The sequence below is a fragment of the Stigmatopora argus genome, chromosome 17 (assembly GCF_051989625.1).
Source record: "Stigmatopora argus isolate UIUO_Sarg chromosome 17, RoL_Sarg_1.0, whole genome shotgun sequence".
Lineage (NCBI taxonomy): Eukaryota > Metazoa > Chordata > Actinopteri > Syngnathiformes > Syngnathidae > Stigmatopora > Stigmatopora argus.
This window is the reverse complement of record NC_135403.1, coordinates 14,991,918-15,011,165: the sequence shown is the minus strand read 5'-3', so window position 1 is coordinate 15,011,165 and position 19,248 is coordinate 14,991,918. Positions and strand designations below refer to the sequence as shown.

At 54.9% G+C, this 19,248-nt stretch overlaps 2 protein-coding genes and 1 long non-coding RNA gene across 8 annotated transcripts; 1 reads left to right on the top strand and 2 right to left on the bottom strand.

Moving 5' to 3' along the window:
- Positions 1 to 30: 30 nt before the first annotated feature.
- Positions 31 to 11,272, bottom strand: LOC144091687 (uncharacterized). Its single transcript, XM_077624232.1, has 24 exons — positions 10,094 to 11,272; positions 9,118 to 9,284; positions 8,939 to 9,058; positions 8,753 to 8,857; positions 8,611 to 8,653; positions 8,460 to 8,535; positions 8,273 to 8,394; positions 8,103 to 8,199; positions 7,932 to 8,019; positions 7,702 to 7,854; positions 7,521 to 7,618; positions 7,236 to 7,411; positions 7,025 to 7,090; positions 6,415 to 6,546; positions 6,057 to 6,343; positions 5,936 to 5,980; positions 5,822 to 5,860; positions 5,569 to 5,757; positions 2,126 to 2,218; positions 1,534 to 2,037; positions 1,015 to 1,059; positions 767 to 862; positions 602 to 682; positions 31 to 522 (listed from the first exon to the last, which is right to left on the bottom strand). Exons 2-24 carry the CDS (start codon positions 9,178 to 9,180, stop codon positions 514 to 516), a joined length of 2,727 nt encoding a protein of 908 aa, XP_077480358.1. The 5' UTR covers positions 9,181 to 9,284; positions 10,094 to 11,272; the 3' UTR covers positions 31 to 513.
- zbtb14 (zinc finger and BTB domain containing 14) lies at positions 10,668 to 15,864 on the top strand. Of its 6 annotated transcripts, none has more exons than XM_077624238.1 (10): positions 10,668 to 11,196; positions 13,263 to 13,457; positions 13,544 to 13,714; positions 13,797 to 13,895; positions 13,983 to 14,126; positions 14,228 to 14,463; positions 14,552 to 14,637; positions 14,699 to 14,838; positions 14,928 to 15,023; positions 15,273 to 15,864. In XM_077624238.1, the coding sequence occupies exons 2-10, from the start codon at positions 13,269 to 13,271 to the stop codon at positions 15,411 to 15,413; spliced, it is 1,302 nt and encodes a 433-aa protein (XP_077480364.1). In that variant the 5' UTR covers positions 10,668 to 11,196; positions 13,263 to 13,268; the 3' UTR covers positions 15,414 to 15,864. The 6 variants fall into 6 exon arrangements, with proteins under 6 accessions (XP_077480364.1, XP_077480362.1, XP_077480361.1 ...); XM_077624236.1 differs by lacking the exon at positions 10,668 to 11,196 and adding an exon at positions 11,203 to 12,200; XM_077624235.1 differs by lacking the exon at positions 10,668 to 11,196 and adding an exon at positions 12,209 to 12,406.
- On the bottom strand, positions 13,937 to 18,359 carry LOC144091691 (uncharacterized). Its single transcript, XR_013305814.1, has 3 exons — positions 18,210 to 18,359; positions 17,925 to 18,014; positions 13,937 to 15,585 (listed from the first exon to the last, which is right to left on the bottom strand). It is a non-coding gene; the product is annotated as an uncharacterized LOC144091691 (long non-coding RNA).
- Between the last annotated feature and the right edge of the window lie 889 nt (positions 18,360 to 19,248).

Genomic DNA, 19,248 nt, shown 5'->3' with positions numbered 1-19,248 from the left:
GAGAGTTTGGTGAAAAGTACGGACGGCGGCGAGGGATGACACCATTGTTTTATTATGTCAATGGTAACGTGACGTTTGAAGAGTGATAAATAGAGCCAGATCCACAGCCAGTGTCACAAAAATCAGGCGGAGCACGGGAAAGTCATGACAGTACTATTGAAATAGCCAGAGAGCTAAAGTTTAAGCATCAGTGCCAATAAATATTTGCATGGAAAATAAACTAATCTAACGAGCCAGACCGGCATGCTAACGTGGCAAACGCAGACACCAGCGTTAGTTCTAAGTTGCCGGGCCGCCACGCCACGCCCACAAAAAGGCCCTTTTGATTCGTCTCAGCCCTGAAACGCTTTGCGATACAATTTGGGCCGCTAAGCTGAGCGCGCCGCCGATCATGCTACATGGGGAATTTGCAATCGGTCCGACGGAACAAAAGATGAGGATCCGGGCGATCCGGGCGGTCCGGGCGGTCCCGCCGACTGCGGCGGCTCCTTCCAATCAACGTTGGGTTCTTCTTCAGGCTTCCTGAAAGACACAAAGACGGACGTGGATACCGACCGACCGGGACCGGTCCTGGGGCGGGCGGGCGGACGGGAGCTCGCACCTGCTCCGGCTCCATCTCGGTGTCTCCGCTGATCACGATCCTCTTCTCGATCCTGGTTTCCAAAAGTCCTCGACTGGCCACCTGACAACGGGCGACGACGGTCAAGGTCCGGCCGGCCGGGAGGGACTCGGGCTTCCTTCCACTTTGAGGCTCCTCCTTCCTTACCTTGCTCACTTGAGAGCCGGCAGACGTCTCGGTCGCAAAGGTCTGCGAAGTCAGCAGCAGCAGCGGTCCCACGGGCCGATCCGCGTCCGCTCGTCTCTGAAAGGCATCGGAACCAATTGGTCAAACTCCATCTTACGCGTCCATAGCCGGCCATCCGCGGAAAGTTCGGCATTTCATCCCCACGTGAATGGATTTTGCCGGAGCCAAATGTTTGGAAGTTCCCCAAGGGAGACCAAAAGAGTCCTCACCCCCAAAGCTTCCAACATCAAAGTCTTCCTCGCCAGGGGGGCCACCTGACAAAGACACATCAAAACCACCATTTGAGCCACCAAAAGCGGCTCCAAAGTCATCAAGCCGTAGGTTATGCTTCAAATGGCTCGCTCTAACTGGGAGTTACGCTCCAACCCGCTTCTTTTGCTGGAACTGGGTTGCTGGGAGCGGGCGGGGCGTGTTGGGTTTTGGGGGGAAGGGGGGGGGGGGGGGGGTGGCGGTAAGCCAGGGGACTGCTTTTGTTGCGGGAGCTTTCCAGACCGGTTTCATTGGAACTGCTTGCAACGTTTTGATATTCCCCAGTTTCAATGGAACTGGAACACAGGGATTGGATGGATGCAGAGGAACTGGTTGGTTCACTGGATGTGGTTGCACGGGGACTGCCTTCAAAGGGACGGCTTCACAGGAAGGGGGAAATTACAATTGCTTTCAATGAAAATGCCTTCACTCAAAGTGGCTTGATGCGGGACAGCTTTCGGGGAGCGCGTGGGCGTTACCTCTTCCAGAGGTTCCCGCTGGTCCGGGTTCCCCGACCGCCCTCGATCGCGGGAGCCCTGCCGGGTCGGCGCCGGTTGCGCCGGGAAAGGGAGGTTTCCCCGAGCGCCCCGCCCAGCTCCGTCGTCGTCGGAATCCTCGGGGCGGTCCGCTTGGGGAAAGCTGGCCGTTTCGCCGTCCCATTCGGCGGCGGGGCGGCGCGGACCTCCACTTTCTGGCGATCCGGGCTCCGTGGCGTCTTCCGCCACCACCCGCGCTAACACGCTGATGGCGTCTTGGCTCGTCTCGCTAGCGTCATCGTCGCTAGCTCGGCTACCCGGCTCGTCGTCGTCGTCGTCGAACTTAAATTGACGGCTAGCCCGTCGGGCCTCCATCATCACGTCCCTGACTAGGGCCTCCGCGGCCTCATCGACACGAACGAGTCCCCCGAAAGCTCCTGGGGCTACCTGGATGAGGAAGTCGTCCTCCCCGGCGACCGGAGCGGCGGTCCTCGTCCTCTCCAAAGCCTGAAACAAGCGAGGGGACGACGGGAGGGCGTTAGGGTGGCGTTAGGGTGGCGCGGTGGCGGTCCAGGCCGGCGAAGCCAACGAACACCTTCGGCGGCGCCTCCTCTGGAAAAGCTGCTTCTCTGGCCGACTTGAGCAGGGCGTTGAGCTCGGGAGACATTTCATCCCACGGAGGCCTCGGCTGCGCACACGGGAACACAAACTGCAGTTATCCAGTTATCGAGTCGGGTAGGCCAACAAACTGAGCCAGGCCAACATCCTAGCTTTGCGCGGGGGGTGGGGGGGGGGGGGATGCTTAAGCTCAGAGACAAGACGAGACGAGTGCTCGCACGGTGCCGTTTTTGACATTTGCTCTTTTGACGAGCGACGGCGGCTAGCCGGTCCCCCCTCCTGTGGCGCAGCGCTCGCTGTCTAAAGCCTGCCTTTTCCTTTCCACTTTGCCTCTTAGCTGCCCCGTGCTAATCGTTAGCTCTGAGTGACGTCACCATAACACGCACCGAGGCGCGTGCCCGCCCGCGAGCCAAAACAAAAGTTCCCTCCCTCCCTCCCTCCTTTCGAGAGCATCACCATACGTTGCCCGGACTGGTCACCAGCCAATCACAGGGCACGGTCAACTTGTCATGCCGACTCTCCCACACACGAAGTAAAAAACACGGCGGGTGCAAAACACAGTGTCAAATCTTAACACCCCAAAACCTATAGAGCAGGGGTGCCCAAAAAATTGAAATTGAAATAAAGTTCGAATATAATCTATCCTAGATGACCAAGGTACTATTATTGGTCGATAGCACAACAATAATATTTTCATCCCCCTCTCTCTCTCTGTCCATTTCCCAGGCTAAGCTCTTACAAATTTCCCATGAATGGAGAGTGGATGTTAAAGTAAAAAAGTTGGAACATCCCCACCGCAGTAAGTCACAGTGTGATACCTTTCTACCACTCTGGTATGTTGCAAGTGCAATCAGTGGATTGCAATCAGCTGGTGCTTGTTTCAGCAGCCCAACCCCCGCTGCTTCAACTTCAACTGTGTCTTGTCCAGCCAAAAGCTTTAGCCAGCCACAGCGTAGCCGCCTAGCCACCTAGCCGCCCGTGAGGAACGCTTGGCCCAGCCCTGAATTGTAACCATGACAACCAAGTAGAAGGCAGGGAGAGGTTGCCTCATTTAAATCAGGGCTGCCCACGACGTAAATGGCTAGATGGCCAAGGTACAATTATTGGGTAGATAATATAACATTTTGATCCCTCCCCTCTGTCCATTTCCTCAGCTAAGCTCTTACAAATTTGGCATGAATGGAGAGTGGATGTTAAAGCAAAAAAGTTGGAACACCCCCGCCGCAGTAAGTCACGGTGTGATACCTTTCTACCATTCTGGTATGTTGCAAGTGCAATCAGTGGATTGCAATCAGCTGGTGCTTGTTTCAGCAGCCCAACCCCCGCTGCTTCAACTTCAACTGTGTCTTGTCAAGCCAAAAGCTTTAGCCAGCCGCAGCGTAGCCGCCTAGCCACCTAGCCACCTAGCCACCTAGCCGCCTGTGAGGAACACTTGGCCCAGCCCTGATTTGTCACCATGACAACCAAGTAGAAGGCAGGGAGAGGTTGCCTCCTTTAAATCAGGGCTGCCCACGACGTAAATGGCTAGATGGCCAAGGTACGATTATTGGGTAGATAAAATAACATTTTGATCCCTCTCTCTCTGTACATTTCCCGGGCTAAGCTCTTACAAATTTCCCATGAATGGAGAGTGGATGTTAAAGCAAAAAAGTTGGAACACCCCCACCGCAGTAAGTCACAGTGTGATACCTTTCTACCACTTTGGTATGTTGCAAGTGCAATCAGTGGATTGCCATCAGCTGATGCTTGTTTCAGCAGCCCAACCCCCGCTGCTTCAACTTCAACTGTGTCTTGTCCAGCCAAAAGCTTTAGCCAGCCACAGCGTAGCCACCTAGCCGCCCGTGAGGAACGCTTGGCCCAGCCCTGATTTGTCACCATGACAACCAAGTAGAAGGTGGGGGGAGGTTGCCTCATTTAAATCAGGGCTGCCCACGACGTAAATGGCTAGATGGCCAAGGTACGATTATTGGGTAGTTAATATAACATTTTGATCCCTCTCTCTCTCTGTGTCCATTTCCCAGGCTAAGCTCTTACAAATTTCCCATGAATGGAGAGTGGATGTTAAAGCAAAAAAGTTGGAACACCCCCGCTGCAGTAAGTGAGGGGTGCCCAAGAAATTGAAATTAAGTTTGAATATAATCTAACGTAGATGACCAAGGTACTATTATTGGTCGATAGCACAACAATAATATTTTCATCCCCCTCTCTCTCTCTGTCCATTTCCCATGAATGGAGAGTGGATGTTAAAGCAAAAAAGTTGGAACATCCCCACCGCAGTAAGTCACAGTGTGATACCTTTCTACCATTCTGGTATGTTGCAAGTGCAATCAGTGGATTGCAATCAGCTGGTGCTTGTTTCAGCAGCCCAACCCCCGTTGCTTCAACTTCAACTGTGTCTTGTCGAGGCAAAAGCTTTAGCCAGCCACAGCGTAGCCGCCTAGCCACCTAGCCGCCCGTGAGGAACCCTTGGCCCAGCCCTGAATTGTCACCATGACAACCAAGTAGAAGGCAGGGAGAGGTTGCCTCATTTAAATCAGGGCTGCCCACGACGTAAATGGCTAGATGGCCAAGGTACGATTATTGGGTAGTTAATATAACATTTTGATCCCTCCCCTCTGTCCATTTCCTCAGCTAAGCTCTTACAAATTTGGCATGAATGGAGAGTGGATGTTAAAGCAAAAAAGTTGGAACACCCCCGCTGCAGTAAGTGAGGGGTGCCCAAGAAATTGAAATTAAGTTTGTATATAATCTAACGTAGATGACCAAGGTACTATTATTGGTCGATAGCACAACAATAATATTTTCATCCCCCTCTCTCTCTCTGTCCATTTCCCAGGCTAAGCTCTTACAAATTTCCCATGAATGGAGAGTGGATGTTAAAGTAAAAAAGTTGGAACATCCCCACCGCAGTAAGTCACAGTGTGATACCTTTCTACCACTCTGGTATGTTGCAAGTGCAATCAGTGGATTGCAATCAGCTGGTGCTTGTTTCAGCAGCCCAACCCCCGCTGCTTCAACTTCAACTGTGTCTTGTCGAGCCAAAAGCTTTAGCCAGCCATAGCATAGCCACCTAGCCGCCCGTGAGGAACCCTTGGCCCAGCCCTGAATTGTAACCATGACAACCAAGTAGAAGGCAGGGAGAGGTTGCCTCATTTAAATCAGGGCTGCCCACGACGTCAATGGCTAGATGGCCAAGGTACGATTATTGAGTAGCTAATATAACATTTTGATCCCTCTCTCTCTGTCCATTTCCCGGGCTAAGCTCTTACTAATTTAGCATGAATGGAGAGTGGATGTTAAAGCAAAAAAGTTGCTTCAACTTCAACTGTGTCTTGTCGAGCCAAAAGCTTTAGCCAGCCACAGCGTACGGCCCATCGAACAAACATTGCAGGAATTTGGTCTGGCGCCGGCCGGCCTCACCTCGTCCGCTTCCAACGGTTCGATCATCGGCGACTCGTCCATTCGGCGGACGGGCGAGGCCGCCAGCCGCTTATCCCACTCGGTGGGCCCGGCGGTCGGGCCGCCGCCCTCCAGGAAAGAGCGGCGCAGGTCGCCGATGGCGCTCGCCGGCTTCTCCACCCGGCTCAGAGGCGGCGGCGGCGGCGCTCGCTGCGGACGCAGGCGGGGCGGCCATGGGAGTCCCGGCACGGCCCCGAAAGGCGGCGAGTCTTACCCGCTCGTCGCCGGCCGAGACGTCTTCTTCCTGCTCCGACTGATGCAAAGACAGAGGCGTTAGTCACCTTCACTCTGAAGCGTTCCGCCGGCCGCCGTCGGTGGTTGTCGTCACCTCGGTGGCGGTCAGGTCTCCGTCCGCCGTTTCCGTCGGTTCCGTCTGAAGGCCCGAAGAAATGGACGAGAGGCGGAAGCATACGTAAAGATTGCCTTCACTATTGTCTTTTTGTACCCACGTTGTGAAGTTTGCCGTCGAGGCGCTCGGCGCTGGACGGACTTTCCGACGCCTCGGTGACTTTGCTCAGGTCCCCGTCTTGCTCGGGTTCCGTCTCCGGATCTGGCTCCGTCTCCTCCCTCTCTGGCTCGGCTTCCTTTTCCGCTGGCTCGGCGTCTGGCGGCGGTTCTTGCTCCGCCTTTTGTTCCACCTTTAGCTCCACCTTTAGCTTGGCTCCTCGCTCCACCTTCTCCTCCGCCCCCGGCGCCGCCTTTTCCTCCGCCCTGAGACGCTCACGCACCTCCTCGACTAAAGAGAAAAGGAGATGACCGGAGGAAGAAAAGCCAAAGCGGGTTTTTTGGTGGGACTTTTCCACTCACCAACGGCAACGGCGCTTTCCCGATGGGTTCCGACGTCGTTCCGCCCCTCCCTCCTCTTCTCCGGCGTCACCGTGGCGATGAGGTCGCCCACGGTCATGGCTTTGGACACCACGTAGAGACCCGAGCACATGTCTACGCGGGCACAAAGACGGGCGGTCAGCCGTCCCGAATGCCGCCACGCCACGCCCGTTTCACGTTCCGCACGCGGGGACGCATGCAAAGCAGCCAGGGTAGCGGCCGATCGGCTCGATCCCACGCGGCGCGGACGCCGGCGTTCCCTCCCAAGCGCAAAGGAGGTTTGGGCGGCGGAAGGACCGGGGCCGCGACGTCGGCTCTTGGCGCCGCGACCCCGGAGGTGGGGCTGGCTTATTTCAATGTGAGGCTGGCCACTCGGCTTTGCGCGAGACGTGCGAATGGAGTCGGGAAAGGCCGTGGCGCCGTCGAGCTCGGCGGCTCGGGCGAGTGGCGCGAAGGAAGGGAAGGGGCCGCCGGCCGACGGCGACGCTTTCCCGCCCGCGGCCAGACGGAAGCCGTGCGGGGAAATGCGTGGGAACCGCCGCCAATCGTGGCCCTGCGCGGGCACTGGATTGGCGGAGTCCTGGACTGCTACCTGTTCGAGCGCTTCCAGAGAAGGCGGGAGAGCCACTCACAGAGGAAGGGGGCGTGTCGCTCGGAGCTGAGGACCAATTCAATCTCTGGTCACAACAAAAAGAAGGCACTCCCCAAAGACGGGTCGCCGAGCGCACGCACGCACGCACGCCTCGACTCAATCGTGAAGCGGCCCGATGTGCGTGTTTTGCTTTGCCGTGTCCAAAACGTACCTCCGTCCAGACTGCGACTCAGCAAGTTCCTCTTGCTGACGCATCTCGGGAAGTTGGGCGCCGGCCTGGAAATCTGAGCGCTGGCTCTGCGGCTTTGGATTTGAGTGCGCCCGCTGTAGCGGAACTTGGATCCCAGATTGAGAAAACGCTTGGGAGGTTCTTCCGGGGAGACCAGCCTGAGAGAGACAGAAGGGTCGGCCGGTGGATGGTGGTCAGATGGGACGGTCTCGGGACGGTCTTGGGACCGGCCGGCCGGCCGGCCGGCCCACGGAGGCGCTCGCTTGCCTGAAGAAGGAGTGGTGCTCCACGCAGACTTTCCACAACCTCTTGGCCGCTCGGTGGTTGAGGAGCTTGAAGGCGATGGTGGACTCAAACTGCTCAAACTGGACACCGAGGAAGAGCGCCAAGTCAACGGCCGTGCCGCCTTTCGGCGCCACCCGTCTCCGCTCCATCTCGGGGACTTCACCTCTTCGGGTCGGATCTTGACGTAGAAGTTGTTTCTCTTGTAGGAGATCTTCAGGATCTTGGGCCAGGAAAACCTGTTGATTCTCAAACGGTCTCTGTAGACCAGTAGGCCGCTACCGCAGACGCCCAGCGCGATGGCCACGCCCTCCGAGTCCTAAGCACGAACGGACCGGGCGGCGGCGGTCAAAGGCGTACAAAAGGAAGCCGGATAAACGCGCGGACCCTATTTACCCTGGCGTGATGAAGGTCCACGCCGTACATGGAAAGCTTCTTGACGTTTTCCAGGAAAAGCATCTCGGCTTCGGCCGGCGTCATTCCTCTGAAGGCAGGCGGAGGCTATCAGCCGTGGGCCCGAAAGCCCCCCGGTGGGCAAAGCTGAGCGGGCGGAGCGGGCGTCTCCACCTGTGACTTTTGTGAAGCTCGCCGATCTTCTCCTCCATTTGCTTGCTTTGGTTGGGAGCCAGGCAAAGTTCCCCGACGTAATCCCAGCCGCATTCGTCTGAAGGATGGAAGGAGGGCGTGAGGAGAGGCGGCGCCGCTGGGATTTTGGCGGCCGGACCGTCCGCCCTCACCCGGGTCGTGGTCGCCGAGCTCCGACTGAAGCGTGTAGGATCCCAGGACCACGTGAGTGGCGAAAGAACACGGGAGTCGGCCCGAGGCCACGTCCCGCCGCAGCTGCAGGCACAGGAAGTACCTGCCCGCCCGCAAAAGTCCGGGCTAGGGGGAGGGACCGGAGGAGGGGCCAAGGCGGTGACCTACCTGGTGAGGTCCTCGGAGAGCCGAGCGGGGTTGGGGGGGTAAAACTTGACGTCAAAGGAGAAATTCCAGGGGACGCCTGCCGGCACACAAAAACCCAAACAAGTCAAATATGACCAAATATTTGGGCCCGGGAGGGAACTGGACGACGGACCTCTCAGCTGTTTCTTCATCTCTTTCCCGGGATCCAGCCAGTTCTACGAGCGAGAAAGAGAGAAATGAGAGGGGAAGGGCGTCCGCGGGGAAGCGGGCGACCGCGGGGAAGCAGGTGGCCGCGCGTTTACGGCCAAGCGTGCCTTGTTGTCGTCCACGTCTCTGAAGGACAAGGCAAAGTAGTCTCGCTCCAGCAGGTTGACGTGCTCGCACACTTTGTCCAACAACTGCAGACCGTGAGCTCGTTTCTGCAAAGCCACAAGTGGCTCAAATGTGGACAAATGCCAACAAAAGCGGCCAAGGCGATGGCGAGGCAACGGCGCGCTCACCTCCAGCGTGCAGCTAAAAACGCTCCCGTCCAGCAGGGTGACTTTCGTCTGCGCCGTCCTGAAACTCATGGACCTTCTGACCGGCGGAACGTGCGACGGAAAGTCCCGGACGCCGCCGCCCTGAGCGCGGAGACACGTCAGCTCGGCGCGGCCCCGTCGTCGCCGGCGCCCGTTCTTACCTGCGCGGCGACCCCGTCCGGGAGAGACTCCGCCTCCCGAGGCTCCCGTCCCTCGGTGGTCATGGCGACGCGAGGGCTCACCACGAGCGGGATGGAAAACGATGGGCAAAAGGGTTGCTTTGACCAGCGTCAATCTTTTGAGCAGTCCAGCTGTCGGGCATGGGTCGCTATGGCGACGGGAAAAAGGGATTAGGAGTGGCGCTCTGCCTGATGTGGGTCAGCGACCTGGGGGGGAGGGGCGGGGCGGCACGACGGAAAAAGCCGGCGGCCCAAATCCATTGGAAGCGGAAAGGTGGGAGTGGGACCGTGGTTTTGAACGGGAGGGAATGTGTTCGCCGGCCCCTCCCGATCAAAACGGACCGGGCGTCAGTTGGTGGTTGGAGCAACGTATTCAACTCCCAAAAAATACTGGTGGTGGGATATGACCATCCCACCCAAAAGCGAACCAACGCGTCAGGTTTTGGTCTTGACAAATGACACTTGGTGATGTCGGGTTGAGTCGACAGCTGCCCCACAATATTGGCTGCCATTGGTTGGCGGATGGGCGGACCCAAATCCATGGACTCAAACGAGATCAAATGAAAAAGTTGAACTTCTGGGCTAAACGTCGATTGCATTCTGACTGGCTGAAAATGCAAGGACGGTGCAAGGTGGTGCAAGGTGGTGCAAGGTGGCGCGACGTGGCGCGGCCCATTGCGGGGAGGGAGGGAGGAAACACCCCACCACCCCAAGTAGCCGCTCGCTCATTCGATCGTTCGGTCGGTCGTTCGTTCGTTCGTTCGTTCGTCCGAGTACTAGCGAGCACCGACCGGGCAGATGCAGCTGTAGCATGATGAAGCAAGTGCATCCGTGAAACTAATGATGAGGCAAGCGCTCGCTCGCTCGCACGCACGCACGCTCGCACGCACGCACGCACGCACGCACGCGCTCGCGGTTCAAACGTTTTCGTCAAGGTGAAGGTTAGAAAGTGGCCTACCTGACTCGACGACGACTGGATGCGTCCGGGACGCTCACTCGCTCAATCGCATGCACGCCCCCCGCCGCCGGGATGGTGATGGTGCTGCTGCTGCTGCTGCTGCTGTTTTTTTATTTATTTTTTTAACCCACGTCATTTCTTTGACGCAGTGACGTCACGACGCACAGGACGGGTGGGGGCGCTCCAACACTTTGCTTCATTGAAAACTTGAAGGATTTTTCTTTATTTTGTTCCTGTAGAACTTTGGTGTTTTCCTCTACGAGACTCCCCGGTAGCGGCAAATGGACCAAGGATTGGACATTTATCGCCGTCAATGGCAATTCACTGAGCGTGACGGATTGTTACTATTGATCAATACTATGTAGACGTCCAATGCATTTGGGGGGGCTGGCATCCCATGATTTCTTTCACTTTTTTGCTTTGTTTAATCACATACAGTCGTGCTGTTTGTCATTGGCTGCCCTCGACGCTAATAGACGTCCAATCTATTTCATTGTAGTCACTGAAGAAGCTTTTCTGTGTGACTGGTGATGCCAGTGGGGTCGGGAGGGATCCAAAGGCTCGGGGGGTCAGTGCTGTCCTCTAGAGGCAGATAGTCGCAGCCGGGAATCAAACCGTCGAGCAAAATTCCAGCAACAACAAATCAAGTGGAGCTATCATGCTATCGGGGGAAGAGGAAGCCTTAAGCGGGTCAGGTTTGGACGGAGTGGGCGAGCGCAGCTCTTGCGGGCTCCCCAAAGGCCAGGCCAGGCCAGGCCAGGCCAGGCCAGGAACAGGCCAAGACAAGCCGGAGCAGGCCGCTGCGCGTGAAAAGAGCGCGCATGCGCGGTGAGGTGAGGGCAGCAGGCACCGTTCGGGATCTTGGCGTACAGGCGGAAAGCGCGGCCTCGACAAAGACGACAACAACGACGACGACATCATCATCATCATAATCTTCTTCATCGTCGATAAGATCTGGAAAAAAGCACCAGGAGGCTCGAACCCGGAGCCATCGGAGCGCTGCTCAACTAGCTGTTGGGGTGGGGTGGTGGTGGTGGTGGTGGGGGGCGGGCCGGCTGTGGCGGCCACGGCGACGGGAGCGAGGGCGGCCGCGCGGCACCGAGGTAAGGAGTCCGTCGTCGTCGCCGACACTGCCGTCGCCGCGCCCGCGCTCGCGCCCTGTTCGCGGGGATGGCTCCTTGCGCGTTCTCGAGCCGCCGTTCACGGTCGCTCGCTCGCTCACTCGCCCGCCCGCCCTCGTGCATGTCCTCCGTCTCGCTCCCGAACGCGATCGGCCGCGCGCAGAGGGAGAGCGTAAGGCACCGAACGGCCGGCCTCTCTACGAGAGCCCAGCCGAGTCGATTGACACGGACAGCGCCATTTTGTGTCTTTGAGTCGCTCGGACAGGCCGCCAGCCATTAAACGGCGCAAGCTAGCCAACAAACTGAGCCAGGCCAACGTCCTAGCTTTGCTCGGGGGGGCCTTAAGCTCAGAGACAAGACGAGACGAGTGCTCGCACGGTGGCGTTTTTGACATTTGCTCTTTTGACGAGCGACGGCGGCTAGCCTCTAGCGGCTAGCTCGTCCCCCCTCCTGTGGCGCAGCGCTCGCTGTCTAAAGCCTGCCTTTTTGTTTCCACTTTGCCTCTTAGCTGCCCCGTGCTAATCGTTAGCTCTGAGTGACGTCACCATAACACGCACCGAGGCGCGTGCCCGCCCGCGAGCCAAAACAAAAGTTCCCTCCTTCCCTCCCTCCTTCCCTCCCTCCTTTCGAGAGCATCACCATCCGTTGCCTGGACTGGTCACCAGCCAATCACAGGGCACGGTCAACTTGTCATGCCGACTCTCCCACACACGAAGTAAAAAACACGGCGGGTGCAAAACACAGTGTCAAATCTTAACACCCCAAAACCTATAGAGCAGGGGTGCCCAAGAAATTGAAATTGAAATAAAGTTCGAATATAATCTAACCTAGATGACCAAGGTACTATTATTGGTCGATAGCACAACAATAATATTTTCATCCCCCTCTCTCTCTCTCTCTGTCCATTTCCCGTGCTAAGCTCTTACAAATTTCCCATGAATGGAGAGTGGATGTTAAAGCAAAAAAGTTGGAACACCCCCACCGCAGTAAGTGAGGGGTGCCCAAGAAATTGAAATTAAGTTCGAATATAATCTAACGTAGATGACCAAGGTACTATTATTGGTCGATAGCACAACAATAATATTTTCATCCCCCTCTCTCTCTCTGTCCATTTCCCGGGCTAAGCTCTTACAAATTTCCCATGAATGGAGAGTGGCTGTTAAAGAAAAAAAGTTGGAACATCCCCACCGCAGTAAGTCACAGTGTGATACCTTTCTACCATTCTGGTATGTTGCAAGTGCAATCAGTGGATTGCAATCAGCTGGTGCTTGTTTCAGCAGCCCAACCCCCGCTGCTTCAACTTCAACTGTGTCTTGTCCAGCCAAAAGCTTTAGCCAGCCACAGCGTAGCCGCCTAGCCACCTAGCCGCCCGTGAGGAACGCTTGGCCCAGCCCTGAATTGTAACCATGACAACCAAGTAGAAGGCAGGGAGAGGTTGCCTCATTTAAATCAGGGCTGCCCACGACGTAAATGGCTAGATGGCCAAGGTACAATTATTGGGTAGATAATATAACATTTTGATCCCTCCCCTCTGTCCATTTCCTCAGCTAAGCTCTTACAAATTTGGCATGAATGGAGAGTGGATGTTAAAGCGAAATAGTTGGAACACCCCCGCCGCAGTAAGTCACAGTGTGATACCTTTCTACCATTCTGGTATGTTGCAAGTGCAATCAGTGGATTGCAATCAGCTGGTGCTTGTTTCAGCAGCCCAACCCCCGCTGCTTCAACTTCAACTGTGTCTTGTCGAGCCAAAAGCTTTAGCCAGCCGCAGCGTAGCCGCCTAGCCGCCCGTGAGGAACGCTTGGCCCAGCCCTGAATTGTAACCATGACAACCAAGTAGAAGGCAGGGAGAGGTTGCCTCATTAAAAAGTAGATCTTGGAGCAAAAAAAGTAACTATTTGAGCTCAATTTAATAAAAAAAACAACAACTAAATTATACACATTATTATTGAGTGGACTCACTTATGAGTCCCGCACGAAAGAAGGCGTCAGGGGTAAAAGGTCACCCGAGAAGAGGGTCTGAGCCGAGGATGTTTTTCCCGCCCGAGGTCCAGATGGCCGAGACGGTGAAGTACGTGGACGAAGAGCACAAGAACGTCTTCCTCAAGTTGCTGAACGAGCAGCGGCTGGAGGGCGAGCACTGTGACATCGCCGTGGTGGTGGAAGACGTCAAGTTCCGCGCTCACCGCTGCGTCCTGGCCGCCTGTTCCAACTACTTTAAAAAGCTCTTTAAAAAACACGAGGTAGGCAAGCCGCCGTCGCCGTCGTCGTCGTCGTCGTCGCCACCGCCCTGGCCGATGCCGCCGACTCAGCGAGGCCTTTCTTCCAGGTGGACAACTCGTCCGTCATCGAGATCGACTTCATCCGCTCGGACATCTTCGAAGAGGTCTTGAATTACATGTACACGGCCAAGATCTCCGTCAAGAAGAGAGACATCAACCTGATGATGTCGTCGGGACAAATTCTGGGCATTCGCTTCTTGGACAAACTTTGCTCGCAGGTACGCCTCGTGTTCAACGGCGGCGTCGACGGCTGGCTTTTCGGGGATCCATTGGGATCTACAAAATTGATCTCTCCATCAGAAACGAGAAGACGCGCCGTCCGAGGACAAAGACAAGTTTCCTTTCGACATCGTCAAGATGGCGCTCCCTCCCGAAGCTCAGCTGGTGGCGGACGCCGAGGTCAGTTCCCCGGCCCCCGCAACCCCCCTCCCCCTCCCCCTCCCCTTTCGCTCAACGGCGTGCTGAGGCGAGCGTATATCTGGGCAGGTTCTCGGGGAGCACGAGGTGGCGCCCGTGGCGGACGAGCTGGCGGGGGCCGGCGCCAACCAGGAGATGGACAAGTCCCCCGACGCGGCGCTGCGCGAGCAGGAGGCCATCCTGAAGGAGCTGGCCAACGAGCACGTCCACAAGGTAGGCGGAGTTCCCGGGGCGGCCTTTCGCCCGAACGGTGTTTTCTTGCCGTTCCTCGGGGTGAAATGTCCCACCCGGGCGTTGGCCGGCCGGCCCCCCAGGTGGCCTGCTACGACCAGGACGTGGTGCCGGACATGGAGACGGAACCCAAGGAGCTGGGGGCGGAGCACCACGCCACCCAGACGCTGACGTTCGACAGCATGGGGGAGGTGAAGGACGAGCAGCCGCCCGGTTGGGCCACCGCCGACATGAAGTTTGAGTATCTCCTCTACGGGCACCGGGACCAGCTGGCCTGTCACGTGTGCGCCAAGACCTTCCTGGACGAATCCCGACTCAGGTAGGGTGGGTCAGGGCTCCTCGGGCCAGGCCACGTCACGTCACGGCCCATCCTGGCACCCAGCTGACACGCCGCCTTTGGTCTCCAGGAAGCACGAGAAGCTCCACTCGGCCGAGCGACCTTTTGCCTGCGAGATCTGCGCCAAAGCCTTCACCACCCACGCTCACCTGAAAGGTAACGCCGACGGGCCGTGCCGGCCGGGTCTTCCCACGTGACGTCGTCCCCTTCCTCGCAGAACACCTGAAGATCCACACGGGCTTCAAGCCGTACCGCTGCGACGTTTGCGGCAAATCCTTCATCCGGGCTCCGGACCTGAAGAAACACGAGAGAGTCCACAGCAACGAGCGCCCGTTCGCCTGTCAGATGTGCGACAAGGTGCGTGCGCGAGCCGAGGTCTCGCGTCTCGTGTCCCGGGTCCCATCGTCCACTCCTCACCCGTCTCGTCCCGTGCCGTCCGTCTGCAGGCTTTTAAACACAAGTCTCACCTGAAAGATCACGAGAGGAGGCACCGAGGAGAAAAGCCTTTTGTGTGCGCGTCGTGCACCAAGGCCTTCGCCAAGGTACGTGGACTCCATCCGTCTGCCGCGGGCTTCTTGGCAAACATGCATGTTGATCCATGGTAAAATGGAGTGCTTAGAATTTCAGTCTCCGCCAGTTTTAGCTGGGAAATGGACTTGGTTATTTCAAAGTGTCCCAAAGTGTCAAAGAACAAGAGCAGACTGTGAGATCGGGGGAATCAAATGCCACCATTTCAAAGTTTGTTCTTTTTTGGGGGGCCCGGCTGACCGCCACTTTTTGTTCCCGCCCAGGCGTCGGATCTGAAGCGACACGAGAACAACATGCACAGCGAGAGGAAGTTGGGGAACCCTCTTCAGAGCGACGCCGACGCCTTGCAGGCGGCCGCCATGGCCGCCGAGGAGTCGCACATGGATGGCATGGCCTGCTCCTAAGCGCCCGCCCCGGGACGTGGAGGACGGACGGACGGACGGACGGACCGGGACTCAGGGTTTGACCAGCCAGTCGCAGCCGGGTTTGACGCCGTACACGTCCAACAAGATGCAGTGTGGGTGGAGCCGCCACTCGCCGATGTTCCCGCCGACCTCGAAGAGATGCGGCGCCACGCTGCAGAGAAAGACAGACAGATGGACGGCGCCGCCTTCACTTCCACTCTATTGGCGTGACGTCATCCAGCGTTAGCTAGCGGAGGCCGTCGGATCCCGCCGCTCGCTTTGTCACCCCGACCGACCGACCGAGCAAACGTCGGCCGGCGCTTTTTGTGCCGGCCGTCACCGGATTTCCCGGGACATTACGCTAACGTGTACGGACCAATGACGCGGGTTGAAAAATGACCTTACTTTATTTGTATTTTAACTTGAGAATAAATGCCGAAAAATCCAGCCATTTATTTGCCTTCTACCCATGCCGTCCAAATGGAATGGACTAAAAATCCCTTAAATAAATGAAAATAGTTACAGGTAGAAATACGAAACGATTGTGGTATAATTAGATGATGTGAGTCATGTGGTCAAGAGATCACCATTCAGCTTTAAAGGTACCAGCCGAAAACACAAAAGCTTTAAAAGATATGACAAGAAAAGCCACGGCATAAATATTTGGAAGCAATGAAAAGGTCAAATACAATTAAAAAACAAAAATAGTTAGTACTTGCCGTTTTTAACCGATCTGCGCATGTGCACTGGCAGGATGTTTTTTAGGTTTTGCCAAAACACAGGTTTGGACACCTCTGGCCAACATCACCTTCAAACTTGACCCTTGTCTTCTCAGATAAAAAAATATATCCCTTAGATCTTCAAATCCTGTCTGCCCTCATTAACTTGTAGTCTAAAGCTCTTTTGGCAAACTTCTTATTCTGTCAATCAGATACCATCAAATCCTGCTTCCAACTTGTCAATTTGGTTACTGTACCAAAAGTGAAGCTAATTTAGGTCACCAAATAGAAGCCACCAGCTACCGATTTCAATTGATCACAACTTCACGGGCCACTGTCAGTCAGTCAGTCAGTCAGTCCAACACACCCACAAAATGAATAGTTCACAACGTTGAGGTCATTCCCTGGCTATGCCAAGACTGTATCTTTGCGCATGATTGGCAGGCAGGCAGGCAGGCGCAGTCATTACAGTAGATCCCCCCCCCCCACTGGCTGGCTGTTCTTTTTACTCTCCTCTAGTCTGGGTAGCGGTGGCGGCGAGGGAGGGGGTTTCTTACAGTATAGGGTTAGGGTGTCAGCACGGAGGCCCCATCCAGTCTGGTGTGACGGCGATGTCGCCTCCTGACCAGTCCAGCCCTGACCCCCTCTCGCTTCGGCCCGCATCGCCCCCGAGAGACGTGGAGGTTGATGCGGGCGGGCGGGCGGGCTAGCACCGCGGGGCCCTCCCTCCCTCCCTCCCTCCCTCCCTCCCTGGCTGGTGCCTTTGCTGGTGGTCTCAGTGCCCTATTAGTGACTCGCGGTGGGTCCATCACGCTGACAAAACAGGGGCCTGTCAAATTAAGAAGGGCGATATGTACTCGGACGCACCGAGGGAACGACTAAAAAATGATCGGAGTCTTTAAAAGGCCCCTTATCCAGTCTATTTTTCATGTTTTCCTCCACAAACAAATAATCAGGATCTTGATGTGGTGTTAAATATAGAAAACACACAGGACAGGGGTCCACAAGGTTCAAATGACATGAAAATAATTAATCAAATAAATCCTACTTCTGCCTCGAGTTTTTCAGTCAATTATTTCAAATCCATTCATTCTGAAAAAATAAATATCCAAAAAGCTTCCGTTTTTGTTTAAATGAGTCAAAAATGACACCTGCACTGTTGTTGAATAAATGTCACTTAGGTTTTGTCAAAACCACATTTAAAACTAAAAATGAAACGGTCCAAGCCCTATGGTCTTTAAGAAAGTTAACGGGGTAAAAGTATATCATCGATTTGAGTGCACAGTTCCACTACATGGCAGATTTTTTTGTACCAATGACCAATTTCGTCATACGCACTTATCTGGGTAGGATGACAATTAGGCTTTTGTCGAGTCAATGATGATGACAAAGCCTATGTTCGATTATCATTTGTAAGTTCAGAAAGATGTGAAACTCACAAGCGGAAGCTACTCCTACACTTGCCACTATAGTATTTTTTTTAAATTCAATTCAATAGGGATGACCCTACTTTACAGTTTTTCATTTATCACAGCCATGTGTGGTCTACATTAACCGCGATAATCGAGGGATTACTGTTTCTTCCTTACACGTCCACTAATGGCATTTGTGTGGGTGACTTATCCACAGGTTTTTGCTATTAAAAAAACACCAAGCTAGTCAGTGTTTTCATTCAAAAGTTGAATGTATCATGATGAAAAACGAGCCAATTGCGCAAAGCCTTGAATACTGAACGCTGACGTTTAAATATGACACGGATAGAGAAAATGGGAACTATTTAAAAATGACTCACTTTGTTATGGCGTCGACAAGCTATTCCTTTCTGGTGGTTTGGGCCAGCCCCATTCTTGATGTTTCCCAGCAGTCTGTGCTCGTTGAGGGACTGAAACACACAATGGAATGATTTCTTTTTAAACAAAGAGCAATCGGTAACGCAATGTAGCCAATTTGTTTGCAAACATTTTGCCGTCTGCACACACACACACACACGGGGCTGGCTACATCACGTCAACAAATCATGCTCTTATCAGTCTTAAGACGAGAAGTGGGGCTTCCAAAAGCCCAAATGACAACGTACCGAATGTGCTGCATCGTCCTGTAAGAACTTTGTCGGGCTTTCTTCGGCAAATGGTCACTTTTGAGCCGCTCTGCAGTGCACGAGCGTGCTGCCTCCTGGCTCGTCAGCCATCTTGGGCTTTGACGTTGGCTATTTGAACTCTGACCTTGGCCACACCTATTAAAAATAGACACACAAAAATATAAATTCTTTTCATAATAACGTGCATTAGTCAGTGTGTGTGTGTCGGGGGGGGGCTGTAAATGCTTTTTGGTTGGACTTTAATACTTTTAAAAAAATACAGTGGTACCTCATCATACGACCGCTCGTCATACAAAATGCTCGTCTTACGGGGGAAATTTCGATCGAATAATTTGCCTGTGATGCGGTCAAAATTTCGTGATGCGACCAAGGCATTTTTTTTGCATATCTTTCGTGTATAACAATATTTACGAGCACCGGATGAGTTATTCAGACCAGGAAACGCACAACGCGCATGCGCGGGGAAAAGAGGGCTTTCTGGGTCATGAAGTATACTCGTGCACACTACGCCGACAGGCAATGGCACTCAGAATAAAACTTGACCCACAATCAATACGTGGGTAAGCTCAGCTGCTGCATTTCCTGTTATTTTGATTATCTAATACGAGGAGTATTATATTACTTGTCGTTGGCTGCTCATAAGAACATCAGGGGCACTGGCTCGCAACAGCATCCCCGGTAGCAACTCTATCATAGGCGCCGTTCAAAGGGGATGCGAATACAGATGCTACAAGCTAAAAGGGAGCCGCTAGCCAGCGCCCCCGAGGCTCCCATGAGCAGTGGAGCGATCGCTGATAAAAGACTGCTGCTCGTTGGCAAGTGATCGTGCGTTATCCCATTGTGAGGACATTTGTGTGCATCATTTTCGGAGTCTTTTGAAGGGAATAGTACGACAGCAAACAGCCCATCGATAGCGAACGTGAGGGTGGAGTGTTTGTTCCGTTTACGAGTGTGTTGTGTGGAGAAAAAAAAACCCGAAGCGTCCGCGAGGACAGAGCGGTTCACCAAGACGAGGAGG